This window comes from Benincasa hispida, chromosome 3, assembly GCF_009727055.1.
Source record: "Benincasa hispida cultivar B227 chromosome 3, ASM972705v1, whole genome shotgun sequence".
NCBI classification, from domain to species: domain Eukaryota; kingdom Viridiplantae; phylum Streptophyta; class Magnoliopsida; order Cucurbitales; family Cucurbitaceae; genus Benincasa; species Benincasa hispida.
This window is the reverse complement of record NC_052351.1, coordinates 18,341,187-18,356,886: the sequence shown is the minus strand read 5'-3', so window position 1 is coordinate 18,356,886 and position 15,700 is coordinate 18,341,187. Positions and strand designations below refer to the sequence as shown.

Genomic DNA, 15,700 nt, shown 5'->3' with positions numbered 1-15,700 from the left:
TTGGAAACGTTTGGATTTTCGAAACTAAAAGAAACATATGGATGGATGGGAAGACATGAAATAAACTTGAAGAAAAACCTGGAAGAAGTTCGAATTGATCGTGAAAATGTTAGGATCTTCCAAACAAATCGGCCGCAAAATCGTAGAAGATGTTATGGCTTTTCGAAAAAATAGGAAGAGAAACTGGTGGGCTTTTTAGTCTTTTACTGTGGGCTGAAGTCAACTTTTGCTATATTTGCAATTTGTTTAGGTTTTTACGATATGTGCAATTAAATTGGGCCAAAGTGATACATCTGCAAGCAGCTTAAAAAAAATGACTATTCGCGTATTGACAATTTGATAAGGATTTTGAATATTTCCCATGTTATCAACTAAAAAAGTGGCTCACAATGACATGCCCTTAAAATGATGATTAATATGTCTATGTAAATGATTAAATTAATCATGTTATGAAACTTTTCTTTAAAAAAAATAAAAAAATCATGTGATAAACAATATATTTTATAAACTGCTGTACAAAATTATCATATCAATGACAACCAAGTTTATAATGTTAAATTTACTTTTATCTATTCTTAAATCACCAATGGACCTAAAAGCTTAAGCTCGTTAGTGAAGGTAAATTTAATTATATATCACTAATACTCTTTCATTTCTGCTACAGTACCATCTTAAATCCTCAATTGACCTCGAAACTTAAACTAGTATGTGAAGGTAAATTTAATCATATATCATCTAACACGTTCCCTCATTTGTGGGCTTGAATTATGAAAAATACCCAATAAGTGAAAATCAAGATATTGATTTTCCAAATTTCAACATAAGCTTAAACTTCTGGATCAATTGATAATTTAAGACAACTTAACTTAAGTTTTTGAACAATGAGTGATTTAACTTAATATCATAATAGAAGGTCGTGTGTTCGAATCTTAATAAATTATCATTTACTCTACATTTAAATTTACTATTCTCCTTTTCAAGAAGAAAAGTGTTACAACTACTCTGCTTTTTATAAAATAAATAAAAGAAAAAATATACATAAAATCAAATTACAAATACTATTTTGGTCAATGTATCCTCAAGTTTATTCAATTTAAGTCCTATACTTTTAAATGTTCAATTTTAGTAATGTATTTTCAATGAATCTTAAATTTAGTCTAAATCACTTGTTTATGGTTGATTTTTTTTTTTTTAAAAAAATTGTTCTTTATTATTATTTTCACTCGACATTTGGAAAAACACATTCACACGTTATATTAGCATAAAAATTATTATTATTCAGCCCATTTTTAAACATGGAGGGACTATTCATTAAAAGAAATAGAAGAACTAAATTTAAGAATTATTAAAATCAGATATTTAAAGTTAAAACTGAGAAACAAAAAATTTAAAAGGCAGGGACTAAAATGATATTTTAACAATAGGCCTTTTGTTCATTTCTGGAAGAATTGTGGGCCGATTCCGAAACTTCAAACCTTGACGCACTTTGGATGGTCGGAAATTGGGTCGGTCAACAGACGTCTCCACGTTTCGTTTTATCAAAATGGGCCAAGTGTAAATGGCCTTTTCTGGAGAGGGAAAGAAAAAAAAACGTTTGTATTCGAGAAAAATCAAATATCTTAGAGGTGTAATTAAAATGATGATTAAAAAAAATTTATCTTCACATTAACTGAAACCAACCTGGAAGAGCTTCAAAATAAATAAATAAAACCAGCCAATATCAATTTTTCTTGAGGCTCTTAGCATCACATATTAAATAACATGTGAAAATGAAGATTCGAACATTTGACTTTTCAATCGAAGTTGTAATGTATCAATCAATTGAGTTACGTTCAAATTGACTGTTTGATTGCTCCTTAAACTTCAACAAATATTACAATATTTCTCTTTAACACGAAAAAGTGTACAATTATCACCATTTATTTCATTTAAAAATTTGTCAAGAAACTTTTTAATATGTACATTTAATAAAACTAGTCGAAACTATATGCATTGGACGTGTTCTATAACTTTGAAAATGATATGTATGTGTATAAATTGAAAAAATTATTCAACCTAGATTCCAATCTCATACAAATGTTAAAAGAAACACAATTTAAGTTACAATATAAGAAAAAAGAATTACGAAAGAAAATATACCTTGTGCAAAAAAAAAAAAATTAACGTTCCATTTATTTAATGTGAAACACATATTAGTTAGAGATAAAATGTATTTTTTTTTTCTTAAAAAAACCCTTTTTATTTAAAGTGAAGTGGATACCAGTTACTAGTTAGAGATAAATTATCAAAATTTTAATAAATATTTTTTTCTTTTTAAAAAAACAACTATTAGTTAAAGATAAAATATGAGTATTTTTTTAACTCCCTAATGCGAGGTAAATATTAGTTAGTGATAAAATATGATTTTCTTAAAATAAATATTTTATTTAATATATTAATTATAAGTAAAATGTGATTTAAAAATATATATATATTTATTTAATATGAAGTAGATATTAATTAGAGATCAAATGTGTTTTTTTTTTCTTCCTATTTTTATTTCAATGAATTATATTGCTAATTTCAAACAATATTTAAAAGATGACTGCGATGATTACTTTATTTTATTTTTTATTGAATGATTTGATTACTATGTTACTTTTAAATTTTAAATTAAATATTTAAAAAATCACGATAGTAATCTCTTAGTTATTTTTAATTTGTTTATTTTGATTATTTGATTATCTTAATCTCAAATATTGATTTAAATCAATATTTAATATATATATATCTAAAACTATAATATAACCAAAGAGAGTAAAATACATAGTCAACCGTATTTATTTTAAGGTTTAAACTATATATTTGGTCCATGAACTTTGAATATTGTTTTATTTCGATTCCTAAATTTTAAAAAATATTCGTTTTAGTCCATAACCTTTTAAAAAATGTTTATTTTGGTCATTATTGAGATTGTGCAATTTTTTCTTTCAAGGATGAAATTGCATATAACATAGATTGAGCAAGAAGAAGGTGAAGTAAAATGTCAACAACCAACACAATGCGCCAAAATAGTGAACGACAAAAATCTCGAACAAAAAATAACTTTTGCTCTCTTATAGAAAATTGCTTTACCACTTGATTCAAGTTGAAACCCTGGATTTTTTAGCGTTCATTAACTTACTTGACAGCCTAGTCATATAAAAATACAATTTATCTCACCAATTTTGTTTAAGAGTTAACATAATTTTAATAGCAAATACCAAAATAGAACAAGATCCAAAGTTCAAGAACCAGATAAAATAAAGTTCAAAGACCAAAGACCAAAATAGAACAAAACTAAAAATTCAAGGAGCAAAATATAATTTAAACCTTATTTTGATAAATGAAAATAAAGAATAGTGATATTTATAAATAAATGAAAAAAAGGTGAAAGAAATAAATTAAAAGAGGATGCCCTCAACTCGAGAATCTAAATTTATGTTTCAAAAGGGTATTTAAAACTTTTGAGATATCCTCTTTAAGATCATCATAAGATGCTCGGAATCTCCAAATGACTAGATATCTTACATTAATACAAAATAAACGGGGTGATTTAGATGATCACTCGATGAAAATTTTGGATTCTCATGAACAAACGACCCTAAATGTAAACTAAACATAAAATGTAGGGACGAAAAAGAGAAATTATTTCAAATGGTAAAACTGTTAAAAATATTTACAAAATATAAATATATCAAAATTTTAGAACTATCAATTTTAGATGTTAATAGACACGGATAAACTTCTTTATCAATGATATTGATGGACACTATCAACGTCCATAATTGATAATTCTAAAATTTTGCTATCACTTATAAATATTTTGATTTGTTTTTCTATATTTAAAAACAAGGAAAAAAAAGTATATTATTATCATTATTTTTTTTAAAAAAATTTTAGAAAGAGAATTATATTTAGGTTTACGTTTACCCCCACCCGAAAACCCGGCCCTAATATTTCCGGTTGCTTCTTCATTCTCAGCAGGTTTCTCGCAGTCATAGACTCAAAGACAAACTCCGCGGCGGGAACGCATCCACTCTTCCAAAATCCTCACTCTCTTCTCAGTTCCGCCCGTACTTCAAATTCCGGAGGCCTTTCTAATGGAGGACAAGATCGCTACAGCAGAGAAGAAGGTAATCTCCCCGTTCTCCAAGCTATCTCTCTTTACCGTTTATACGTTGTTACTCAATTAGTCTGCAGAGTGAATGCCTGGTACTTTGTTGCTTTTAGACATAGAATCCGTCAAAACTTTGTATGGTCTCGGTGCTTCTGTTAGTTGAAGGGAGCAATCTAAAAAATACTAGTGGAAGCGGTTTAAGTTTATATGAAAAGCTCTTTCCCCCTTGTTTTCACTGTAGGTGCTCGTCGAGATGGTGCGGTTGACCCAAAAGCGAGGAATGAAAGGTAGTGAAGGAGACTGGAAGGAGTTTCTTAATAGTCATGACCCTAAGTTCGGGGCTAGCATGAGCGACCCGTCCAAGAGGCCCAATGATTTGTTGATTGCTTTTCTCAAGACATTTAATAAAGAGGATGATATGATGGTAATGAATCATTGTCTCTCTGTCTATCACAAACGCCATGGGAAATCTGTGTTATCTGCTCGTTGAGCTCTTATGATTTACCAAACTAAGAGTGACATTAATCACGCGTATGGTTTTTGTTTTTATCAGTTTTTGGACAAAATAATCCAGTGTAACGAGAAGCGCAATTTTGTGAAGCAAGTATCGCAGAAAACTCCAGAAAATGAATCACCCGAGCAGGTGGGTTTTTTTTTTTGGTGGAGGATCAATATTGCAGTGACGATTTTTTTCTAATTTTGTTACTTTGATTTGCCCATTGCAATTTTTTTCTGTAAGTAGTAAACTTGTTTTCTCAATTTACATGGACCTTTGAATATTTTTCTTATGAGCTATTTTTCTTTTCATAATCATGCTACTATTACATTGCTCAAAACTTGTGATAAGGAGCAATGAGCTCTTTCAAATGTATTCTGTTAATGAAACCATAATCTGTTTGTCTTGGATTATTGACGTGCTTATTGATTGCATTTGGTCTAGTTGTTCCAATAATTATTATGCAAGTCCAATGTTGCCTCACTACAATGAACTTATCCTAGTTTATTTTCAGCCTTGTATTTTGTCTATTTTCCATTCTTTGGATTTTTTTAATTCTCCAGTAAGTCTTTTTAACCAATGTTCGTGGCAGTGCAGAAGCTGGTTCGGCTTACACTTGAACACCCACAGTACCCGTTGGAATATTCGTTTCCATCATATGATAAGGTAGGATTTCAACTTCTGCTGTTGCTTTGTTTTGTGCGTAATTCTTTTTTTCCATTTTAATATGCAATGTTTTCAATTATTACCAAGTGGTTGCCTACTTGTCTGTGAATTTGTGTTGACTTATGGGTTTGATTTTGAAGGAATGGATTGTCACAAAATTCAGTCAAAAGTCTAAAGCACCGAAATCAAATTCGATTTATGCCATTGACTGTGAGATGGTTCTCTGTGAAGATGGAACTGAGAACTTGGTGAGGGTTTGCATGGTGGATCGTGACTTACAAGTATGTTCTTTACCTATTTGTTTTCTTGTAGCCTCTATTCACACCTCCCTTTAAACACACATACACACATATTGAAAAACAACGATTCCATTAGTTTGCCCACAATATGATGTCATAGCTTTTCTCAAAACCTTTTACGATGCCCCCCTGCTTAATTTCTTATGGTAAGTTTAGAGATCATCCTGCAGGTGAAGATTGATGAACTTGTAAAACCTAGAAAAGCTATTACGGACTACAGAACTGATATCACTGGAATTTCTCCTGGGGATTTGGATGGAGTTTCTTGTTCTTTGGCTGATGTACAGGTAATTGTAGTTTGCTTCTTATGAGGATGGTTTACTCCTTGAACATGTATGATCGGCTATTATTTGTTCAAATTGTAGAAATCCATTACAAAATTGCTTTCACATGGAAGAACTATTTTGGTAGGCCACAGTCTGAACAATGATCTGCGAGGTAATCTAAAAGTGATCATCGGTATTGGATTTCCTTCAATTCTTTAAGGGCCATATTTTTATTTTCAGTTTCATTAAAATTTATGCGTTTAGTGTTTTAAAAAAATGTTGCAGTAAAATATATTCAATTAATTGTATTGTAGTAGCGTCTTGTTCAATTTGATGGAAGATATATGACTCTAATATTGAAAATGTATCCACCCCATTTAATTAATTTGCAATACTTATCCAACTCAAACTTGATTGCTTTTGCAAAAATTGGGCCTTACAACATTCTACTATACGAATGACTGGCCGCCTTAGTATGAGGATACTATCTCAAAAATTCCATGTCATCATTATTTTAATGTTTATTGAGAGTAAAAATTGAATAAAAAGCTTAATACATAAAGGGAAAAAAGACGTTTTAAAAGATTAAGAATAGCATAAGTAGTGACAAAATTGTACATTTTTAACCCTTATTTTTTCCCCTGATAGAAAGTTTTTATTTATACCAAAAAGTGAATGATTCGTGCATAAAAATTTTATTATGTAAAATTGAATTACCGTTTTATTTTAAATGAATGAATATGTAAATTTCTACACATTCAATTTAACGTAAAAATATTAAAAGATCACAACGATATGATAAAATATAAAGTAACTAAAATAACAAAAATAATTTTACAGTCATATACTCTTGACCAAGAGGTCAGTAACATCTCCCCACCCCTAAATTGTTATACTAAAAAATAAAGTTCAACTTAGAGATTATATAAGAGTGTTACAACAAAACAACATTAGCCATAAATGGGGTGCCATTTGAATGCAGAAGCCATATGGATTCCATGTTAAGCATCCAAATTCCTTGCAAACAGTGCATATGACATTTGTTTTCTTTTTTCCTTTGTTCTTTTATTGCTACAGCACTGAAATTAGATCACTCGAGGGTGATTGACACTTCCTTTATCTTCAAGTATTCCAATGGATCTATCTATAGAAGGCCATCTTTGAGTAAGTTGTGTAAGGTATGTGTAAGATATATGTTTTTTTTCTGCGAGGGCATTTATTTGTCTAACTGAGAGCATTTGTGTCTTATAGATGCCCATATTTTCTTTTCTTTTTTTCTTTGACAGTCTATCTTGGGCTATGACCTTCGGAAGGAGGGTGCTCCACATAATTGTTTGGATGATGCTCGGGCTGCCATGAAACTTGTTCTTGCAAAACTAGAGAGCAAAGCTGATGATGCGATTGCCATAGCCGATGAGGATGTAAGAATAGGGATTTTTTTCCAGCTTAATCACAGTAGAGTATATGTTGTACGTGCTCATATATTGATATTGACTTCTTTAAATGCTGCAGACACCTCAAACTGGTATGGAGAAGTTACTTCTTCATCGAATACCAATTCATGTACCAAGTGAAACATTAGCTGGAGTTATTCGTGGTGACTTTACCATCGAACTTAAGGTTGACTATGCTCTACTCCATTTGTGTACAATCCATGGATATGCTTTACAATTATTTTTTTGTGTGTTAATCTCCACGCCACATGCATTAGTTCGGATGTAAGATGAATCCCATAAAGATATAATGCACGTAGTTCAATATGCAGGTCTAGGATCCTATACACTTTTGAAGACTGCTTATTGAATGTATTCGTTGTGGATTAAAAAAGTGGAGTGGCTGGGGTGGACTTGTGATTGGAAACTATTTGTTAAGGGCTGGGCAAGTTAGCACATAGCAGAGTAACTCTTTTTAAGATAAAACTTCAATTTTCTAGTAACTGGACCCAGCAGTTTAACTAGTAAAACCTAGGGTGTTGGGTTGCACAATCCTCTTCCATGTAGTCTAGCTACTATTAATTAAACAAGATGTCGATTATGTAGTGTCTATATTCTTCTCCACCTTCTACCTTTTACCAATGAATTTCATGTTTTGATGATTGATTTTCCAACAGCCACCTAAGAAAGGTCAAGGGGGGGATATATACTCTGCATTTGCCGTTTTTAAGAATCCCAAGGAGGCACAGCAAGCATTTGAAGAGATTGAAGGTAGTGCAGATGAGGTAATATTGAATACACATTTCTCTATTTTTTGTGAGAAATGATTTGTTTTCTTCATTCGTAATGCTGTCTTCCCTTATAATACCAACTCAGTTCTCTCACTACTATGGCATTCCCCCACCAAATTAGTTAATCATATTTCAACACTGGGTAATTGATGTCTCATGGAGAATTTTAGGATAGTTGTCACTTGCTCGCTTGGTTTTACTGATTAAATTCTCCAATCCTGCAATACAATCAGGACTCATCTGGACGGCCTCAGAAGCTCATCAGATTTCAACATTCAGGATCCATAGTCAGTATCTACGTTCGCAAAATGGGACAAAAGGATTTTGCTGACAAATTCTCATCTAGGAAGAGAGATCTGGAGGTGATTGAAAACCTAGTCATGGCCAAAAAGCAGAAGACTGACCATAAAATGGAAATGGAGACGATTGCAAACTCGAGTAGATGTTGTGACCACGTAGAGGAGGTTGAAAAATTGAAGCAAGAATTGAAACAAAAGGAGGATTCGAATCACTGTTGTGATCACTTGAAAGAGGTTGAGAGCCTGAAGGAAGAATTGAGAAGGAAGGATTATGAACTTGGTATCCTGCGTAAAGCTATCGCCATTGTGAAGAAGGATAGCAGAAGGAAAAAAGGAAAGAAGAGGTAAATTTTGCTCTGGGTCGACTCCCTTTGCCAAACCTTTGATTTTGCTCTTATTCCTCTTCTGTTTTTTTTCCTCCTCCGAAGGCACTAGTGCCTTTATGTGAATTGCAGTGAAATTTGAAAGGGTTTATGGTGAGATTATCGGATCATCACGGACAAATTCCATCCTTTTATTATGCTAAGATTCAATGGGATGATCGACTAGGCAGCTGCCAATCCAATTCCCTACCGTGGGGCAAATAATCTGACATAATTTATGCAAAGACTCGGTTTCGTCGTTGTAGATTACTGAACCAATCTCGTAGGGGCAAGAGAGAAAGGGCTTCAACTTCCTGGTGTTATCGCTGAAGAACCGTGTCGTGTAGGTTTCCTCCAAGTGCTTCAATAGGCCAAGAGGTTATTTTTGTTTCTTTTTGTGCACCAAGTCCTTTTATTTTTCAAATCTTCTTTTCATGTCTCGGCTGTCTAATTCCTGCTAGAAATTTAAATTTTTATTTAGGCAATCTGTCTCAGTTTTCAATTGTATCAGAGAAGAGGCCAATGTTTCAAATGATTGAGAAGACATCCAATGTCATATTTAACGTTTGACATTATTCAATTTAATTAGATGAACTAATTCCTGTCTTGTTTTGGAAACAAACTCTTGCAAATATGGTAGGGTAAAGACGCCAAATGAATTGATAGATGGCAACTTTCCATGACCAAAAAAAAAAAAAAAAAAGGAGAAATGTTTGCTTCCTCAACCAATGGATGAAAGAGTAATAATATTTTGCTACCTATAAAATTAGCTTTTGATAACTTCTGAAAAAAAGAATTGTGTTAAGCAGTACAATGATGTGAACAATACAATTAAGTATTTTCTATTAATTTTTCTCTACCATGAGGCCGAGCGGTTTAAAGGAGGGATTGTATCATTATAATGGAAAAGACAGCCAATTGAAAGCCGACCTTACTTCAAATATCACAGCTTCTGGTAACCCAACCTTTGTGAGTATTAATGGTTTCTAATCAGCGTTCAACTGTCATTCACTATCAAAGTCTTCTTCATCCCCAAATGTGAAGAATGACGCATCAGCCGCTATTGCCTTGAAATCACTTGCTCTTACTGAATCCAAATTCGTGATCTCAAGGCTTGATGGTTGTATCACGGCCGGTTCTTTTGGAGCATTAGGTTGTGAGTTTTTCTCATTTCCGAGGGACAAATGACTGGTTTCATGCGCTAAATTCCCAATTCTTTCAGAGGCCATTGTTGTTGATGAATGGTCAGCTTTTGAAGTTCCATTTCCAGTTCCAGAAGTTGATTGAGCTAGACTGGTTTTTATGTCACCATTTTCTTCATCACTATCAGAGAATAAATTGTCGTCATTCTCCTCACCTCCGGAAATTTTGTTTGAGTTGGATTGTGCTGCGTCTTGACCTGATGCCCGATCAGATCCTTTGCCAGCTGAACCAGTTTTCAATCGTGTTGGCAAAGAACCATCATAGTCTATCATCACAACTTCGACTTGAAATCCAGGAGTTGGGAGTTTTCTCTGTATATGCAAAAGCAAATGGCGTATAATTCAGTAATGGATCATGTTAAAAGATACTATAATCGGTGTCAAAGTAGTTGAAGCATTGTGCTGATAGTGATTACCTTATCAAAACCATCAAGATCCGTGTCACTTAATAATACTTTGTTTTCTGTCATTGTTGTATTTAACCAACTGGAAAAAGTAAATGAGAAAACAAGGTCAAAACCTTCGCAACACACGGGGCACGATTTGCTCCCAATGACAAGATTTCATAACTAATAAAAAAGATTGTAAGTGAGAAGGAAATTGGCTAACCAGTAAAAATCTCCATGCCGGTCGTGAAAATGAATCTTGAAGTCCCCAGACAACTCTGTCAAACCAGGCTCACCCGGGAGTGCAAAAACCACAAATCCTTTCTTCGGTGCCCTAATCCAGAAATCTTCTGGCTGCAGCATAAGTCGAAGAGCTCAGATTGGAGATGCAAATCATACTGATATGTTATAGTGGAACTATACCAGAGGTTTGAACTTCAAGAACTTTACCATTAAATCTTTTGTCTTTGGATGCTTTCTTGTTGAGAACAAAATCTCTGTAGATTATCGAAAAACTTCGGTAAGCATTACACACACACACAAACATGCATAAGTGTCGTAAGGTATCTTTGAAATCCATAGCCATCAAAACCTAAAAGGTGTTGTTGCTACAACGTAGCTTGCCAGATTGTCCTTACCAAAGTCATCAGTGAAAGAAAACGAAGGGATTACAAACATGCATCAAGCAGATATACAAACTAATCCCTCACATCACTATAAAAACCGGAGGCTGTATTCAGATTAAAAAAAATAAAAATTGCAGATTAATGTGATGACATATTCTCATCAGAGATGTTCACCAAAGTCCAAATCCCTTTCTTTTTATGCTACCCTTGACCAGAAGGCAGAAATTAATATCATAATCAACTATATCTAAAACAGAATAATTGCAAAAGAGGGACAAACATAGCCTCGTTAAGGAGAAGTCAACTGGAAGATGTCAACTAATATTGTATGACCATATAAAAAGATTATAGGATAAAGAAAACAGCAGAAATTTACAAAATACCACTGTGGTTTGATATTGTAATGGAAGGCCTAACCCAATACGGGCACTTGTGAAGCCGAAAACCTCTCAGCATGCACCTGTAAATTTTTAACGTTAGTAAACTGGAGGTGGATCATATATATGTTCTCCGTCATAAGTATCAACTACACACCTCCGTCCTGGTGGAGTGTTCCCGTTGAAATGTGTTAAAATGCGCTCAAAATACTTGACATACCTCTGCATCAAGTGAATAGGCATCAGAATAAAGGAACTAAAGAAAAAAAAAAAAGCGAAAGCAAAAGAAAAAAGGGAATTGAATGGCTAACAATCTGGCTAGGAAGAACCAAAGCCTTCCCATCCACGCATCTTTTCTGATTATAATAGTCAATTGCCTCTGCTGATGTTTGGAAGAACTGCATTCAAATGGAAAAGAAAGATAGTAACAAACAAGCCCAAAGATGAGGTAAAATTGAAAATAAATCTACCAACCTTATAACGAATAGACTATATAATCTGACCTTTAGGAACAAAAGGAGGCTGCAAATCATTAGCCCTGTTCTTGCCATACCAGCTTTACAATGAACAACAACCACATTCTCAATATCCTCCTTTAACCATGCATATGCACTTTGACAGAATGATTTTGTGAGATGGATAGGAGGACAATTATGATCATCAAACGGGAAATGAGCAACCTGAAAATTCAAAATTTGCAAATCGAAGAAATAGTTAATGGGAACAGTTTAGTAGCTGTTTCCTGCCTTGAGAAATAAAATAAGCATCTATCATTTTTTGACTGTCCATTATTCAAAACTACTCAGAAAATAAGATTTGCAGTGAACATTTGTAACACCTAGATAGTTGTGCTATAAATCCTATATTTTACAAATAAGAAATTATTTTGGGTCACGGGATCCTATATATTCCTCAAACTGAAGTACGTTGGAACAGCTGATTGGTATCAGATAGACACAAACAATGCCAAATTTAAGTTTGCAGATCAACCAAAGGAAAAGGAAGCTTATACAGTTCTTGTTGTACCATTGATTATAATTGAAATCAGTGAGAATGCTCAATTGAAGACTTGAAAAGTGAAAGGTTACCTTCCCCTCAAATAATGAGGCATCATACAAACGCTCTGAGCAAAGATTGTAAACTTTGTATTTTCCCTGCAAATAAATATCATTCAATTTGTGGACATTTCCAATTAATGGGTTAAGCGTCTAGGAAAAGAGCAAGATCAGCAAGATGTAGATAGGCACGATATGTAGTAATGCTGATCGTGACTCTTCCCTTCTCAAGTCTGTGGTTTCATAAAGAACCAGAAAATATGTGAAAATAAATTTTACCTTATGATGAGTTTCAAAAAATTTGATCACTTCTTCCATATGATTTCTGTAAAATCCCTAGAAAGAAATTCCAATTATACGTGTTAAAGATTCAAATTAATGATCTCATCCACTAAAAACATAAATGCAAAATGAACTAAATTTATCTGAATATTTTTCTCTTACCTCAAGGAATCCGAAAAAACCAGAGCTAATGTGACCAGCAGGAAACCCCATAGCAATTATGTTTTCAGTGATATATGTCATATCCAAATCAAATTCTCCTTCCTGTTTAGGCAATCGATTTTATTAACGTATTCAATACATTGAAAAATAGGAAAGTTGGAGAATCATTTTTTTTACTTTTGTAAACCATCCAATTAAAAATTCTAAACAAAATTTTCAATTAATAATGATAAATGGTGCATTTGGATTGGTTTAGAAGTAGTGTAATATTATAGATTATAACTTGTGATCAGTAAGAAAAGAACTACGAACAGTGCATATAAAAAATACAACGAGAACAATAAAACGGAAGAAAATATAGCACACACGACCTACCTGATATCTTCGCTTGTTCTGAGAGACAATATGGCGTGCCTTTACCTGCATAGCCTTTACTGCATTCTGAGATGTGTCAACTAAACCTTTTGTCAATGATTCAAAAACACCAGATTGCATTGCTGATTTGGTATCTGCAGCACCATCACCCTGTGCAGGAGACATCGCAGGTATCCGGAGTCCAAAGCCACTGCTGAAACGAGCAATTGCCGACATCCCAGAACTTCCTGCCTTGGAGTCATTTTCAGCTGCTTCAGGTGGTTGTGGATTTCTAAAACTCTTGGCCCATGACGATATTCCAGACGTAGATAAAATAGATATCAAATTATCTCCTTTACTACTTTGGCTATCGACTTTTGGAGCCGAATTGTTGACTGCAGATTCTGTTGAACTATTAGAAGTTCCATTATCCATTTTATCATACGAATGAAACAGGTTGAATGCTGCTTTACTATCCTGGTTAAAACTGAGAACTACGTGGATCTCAACTCCTCAAATAGAAACCATGAAGACCAGACCAGAAGTAGAGATATTCACAATGAAGTTGCAGCTTCCGTAGTTAAATCTTTATATCCAATCTGCAATACATAACCCCTATGAACACACTTGATATCTTTGCTCATGCTAAAATGCTATATTGAGATTTAAAAAACAATTGTAATTCATGATATCATCATAAGAAAACCTAATCAAGAAGTCTCATATAACAATTTAATTCAACAGCCATGTTCTCATTTTCTGGCTATTCATCATTTGTTTTATGCATATAAACTAGTGAGACTTTCTGAACATACTCAAACATTATATTGCTCAAATCATCATTTTCCATTAACAGACTATATTTTAACACACCTCTAGTAGAACCTATCACTTAAATTAATCACACATGTTTATAAGATTCGGGAACTTGATTTTCAACAAAGCACAATGTCAAGGAAGAGGTTTAGATCTGCAAGTAAACACCGGAAATTGGCACAATGAAACACGAATCTAAACGCCAGAGTAACAAATCATGCGCAACATCAACTTATAAGCAATACATACGCAAATGCCGAGTTTGAGATGAAAATGAGGCCAACTTACAGCGACGAATAGAAAAGTAGAGCTCGATCTCATGGAATCAATGATTGGGAAGGAAAGAAAGCGAAGAAGATGGCGCGACGAGTAAAGATCTCCGCGAAGGTCGTTTCTGGTCACAGTTCGAAAATGGAAACGAGGGAACTGGAGATTATTACTGGAGAGGAGGAATGATTAGAATTATTACAGGGTCAGGGTGTGAAGAACTTTGATAAAATTGGCGATCGATTGGCTAATTCCATGTTTGTTTAATCTGTTTGGATGGATGATGTAGTTCAATTCCCGAGTTTATTCATCTCTACATCAAAGAAGATACGACACGTCGACTCTGGTCAATTGATAATTTTAATTTTGAGATAGGTTGTTATCGTAGGATGACGGTAATAATAGGATAATCTCTCTCTTTTTTGTTTAATTAGTTACATTGTCCGGTAATCATTTCGTAAAATTTTAGTTTTTTGTTCTTGAAGATTAAGAAAATTAATTTTCTAAAATAGTTTGTAAGGATGCCAGACCTCAAACTATAAGGGTTGGACTGAGTTAGTTTTGTTTTTGGTTGGGTTGAATATTTTCTATTTTTCTTGGGTTGAATCTGGGTCGGGTTGAATAGTAAAAATTTGGTTGACCTAACCTAACTTGAATTATATATAATAATATATTAGTAAAAATTTATATATGTATAAATCTCTTAGAACGGATGAATTTTTTAATTCTTTATGTTTTTCTTAGATTGTTATTTTTGTATAAAGTTGTAATAGATATTAATAGCTATTTGGTATGTAAGAATTTAGTTTTGTGAGATTTTAGTTATTAGATATGTGTTGTAGATAAATTTAAATATTTTAAATTAAGAAGAAAAAATAATATTAACCCAACAAACAACCAACCCAACCCAATCTTGAGTTGGGTTGGATTTGTCGGGTTATAAATTATTTTCTCTTTGGGTTAGAGATCATTTGTTTTTTTTTTTAAGAAAATAAAGAAAAAAAAAAAAAAACAAAAAACAAGAGATTAAAGCATTAAAAGCAAGAAAAGGATCAGCCAAAGAAAATCCCTCCAATCTGATGTTGCCAACTACATTAATTAGTGAGCAATTCGATTACCTTCTCAAAGAATGAAACTAAAACGCATCGTGGAGGAGGAGAGAAATTGTCTATGAAATGCATGAACAAGAAGGCCAATCTCAAACATGTCATTGACCTCATCAACCAACAACTCAAAGATACATTGAAAATCAGTTCCACTACCCACAACCAACGGATACAACCCCATGGAAAACGTCGTCTAAAATCCTTATAGCAATTGCCTCTGCTATACCAATCGAACCCACATGTTCCATCGACTTAATTGCTAAATGAAACATATACCCATCAGAATTCCAAACAACATACCCACACTGCCATAAAGC

The 15,700-nt window shown here is 33.2% G+C and overlaps 2 protein-coding genes across 3 annotated transcripts; one reads left to right on the top strand and one right to left on the bottom strand.

The window, feature by feature from the left end:
• The first annotated feature begins 3,953 nt into the window (after window positions 1–3,953).
• On the top strand, window positions 3,954–9,348 carry LOC120073029 (small RNA degrading nuclease 3-like). 2 transcript variants are annotated; one of them, XM_039025597.1, is made up of 13 exons: window positions 3,956–4,154; window positions 4,380–4,562; window positions 4,692–4,781; window positions 5,232–5,300; window positions 5,441–5,581; window positions 5,770–5,886; window positions 5,965–6,037; window positions 6,943–7,043; window positions 7,152–7,286; window positions 7,378–7,485; window positions 7,976–8,083; window positions 8,323–8,732; window positions 8,817–9,348. In XM_039025597.1, exons 1-13 carry the CDS (start codon window positions 4,122–4,124, stop codon window positions 8,821–8,823), a joined length of 1,575 nt encoding a protein of 524 aa, XP_038881525.1. In that variant the 5' UTR covers window positions 3,956–4,121; the 3' UTR covers window positions 8,824–9,348. The 2 variants fall into 2 exon arrangements, with proteins under 2 accessions (XP_038881526.1, XP_038881525.1); XM_039025598.1 differs by lacking the exon at window positions 8,817–9,348 and having other exon boundaries at window positions 3,954–4,154; window positions 7,976–8,069; window positions 8,323–8,558.
• Window positions 9,349–9,531: 183 nt separating this feature from the next.
• Window positions 9,532–14,582, bottom strand: LOC120073028 (phosphatidylinositol 3,4,5-trisphosphate 3-phosphatase and protein-tyrosine-phosphatase PTEN2A-like). Its single transcript, XM_039025596.1, has 13 exons — window positions 14,299–14,582; window positions 13,216–13,793; window positions 12,841–12,942; window positions 12,676–12,732; window positions 12,430–12,495; window positions 11,845–12,021; window positions 11,653–11,739; window positions 11,499–11,563; window positions 11,348–11,424; window positions 10,789–10,835; window positions 10,562–10,692; window positions 10,369–10,438; window positions 9,532–10,264 (listed from the first exon to the last, which is right to left on the bottom strand). Exons 2-13 carry the CDS (start codon window positions 13,627–13,629, stop codon window positions 9,755–9,757), a joined length of 1,803 nt encoding a protein of 600 aa, XP_038881524.1. The 5' UTR covers window positions 13,630–13,793; window positions 14,299–14,582; the 3' UTR covers window positions 9,532–9,754.
• Between the last annotated feature and the right edge of the window lie 1,118 nt (window positions 14,583–15,700).

Bases quoted from the DNA above. Each gene is read 5' to 3' on its own strand.
- LOC120073029 (XM_039025597.1), top strand. From the start codon at position 4,122: ATGGAGGACAAGATCGCTACAGCAGAGAAGAAG. The intron at 4,782-5,231 runs GTGGGTTTTTTT...GTGGCAGTGCAG, and splicing joins AAAATGAATCACCCGAGCAG to AAGCTGGTTCGGCTTACACT. The intron at 8,084-8,322 runs GTAATATTGAAT...CAATACAATCAG, and splicing joins TTGAAGGTAGTGCAGATGAG to GACTCATCTGGACGGCCTCA.
- LOC120073028 (XM_039025596.1), bottom strand. From the start codon at position 13,629: ATGGATAATGGAACTTCTAATAGTTCAACAGAATCTGCAGTCAACAAT. The intron at 12,022-12,429 runs GTAACCTTTCAC...TTGAATTTTCAG, and splicing joins CCTCATTATTTGAGGGGAAG to GTTGCTCATTTCCCGTTTGA. The intron at 11,564-11,652 runs GTTAGCCATTCA...CACTTGATGCAG, and splicing joins TGGTTCTTCCTAGCCAGATT to AGGTATGTCAAGTATTTTGA.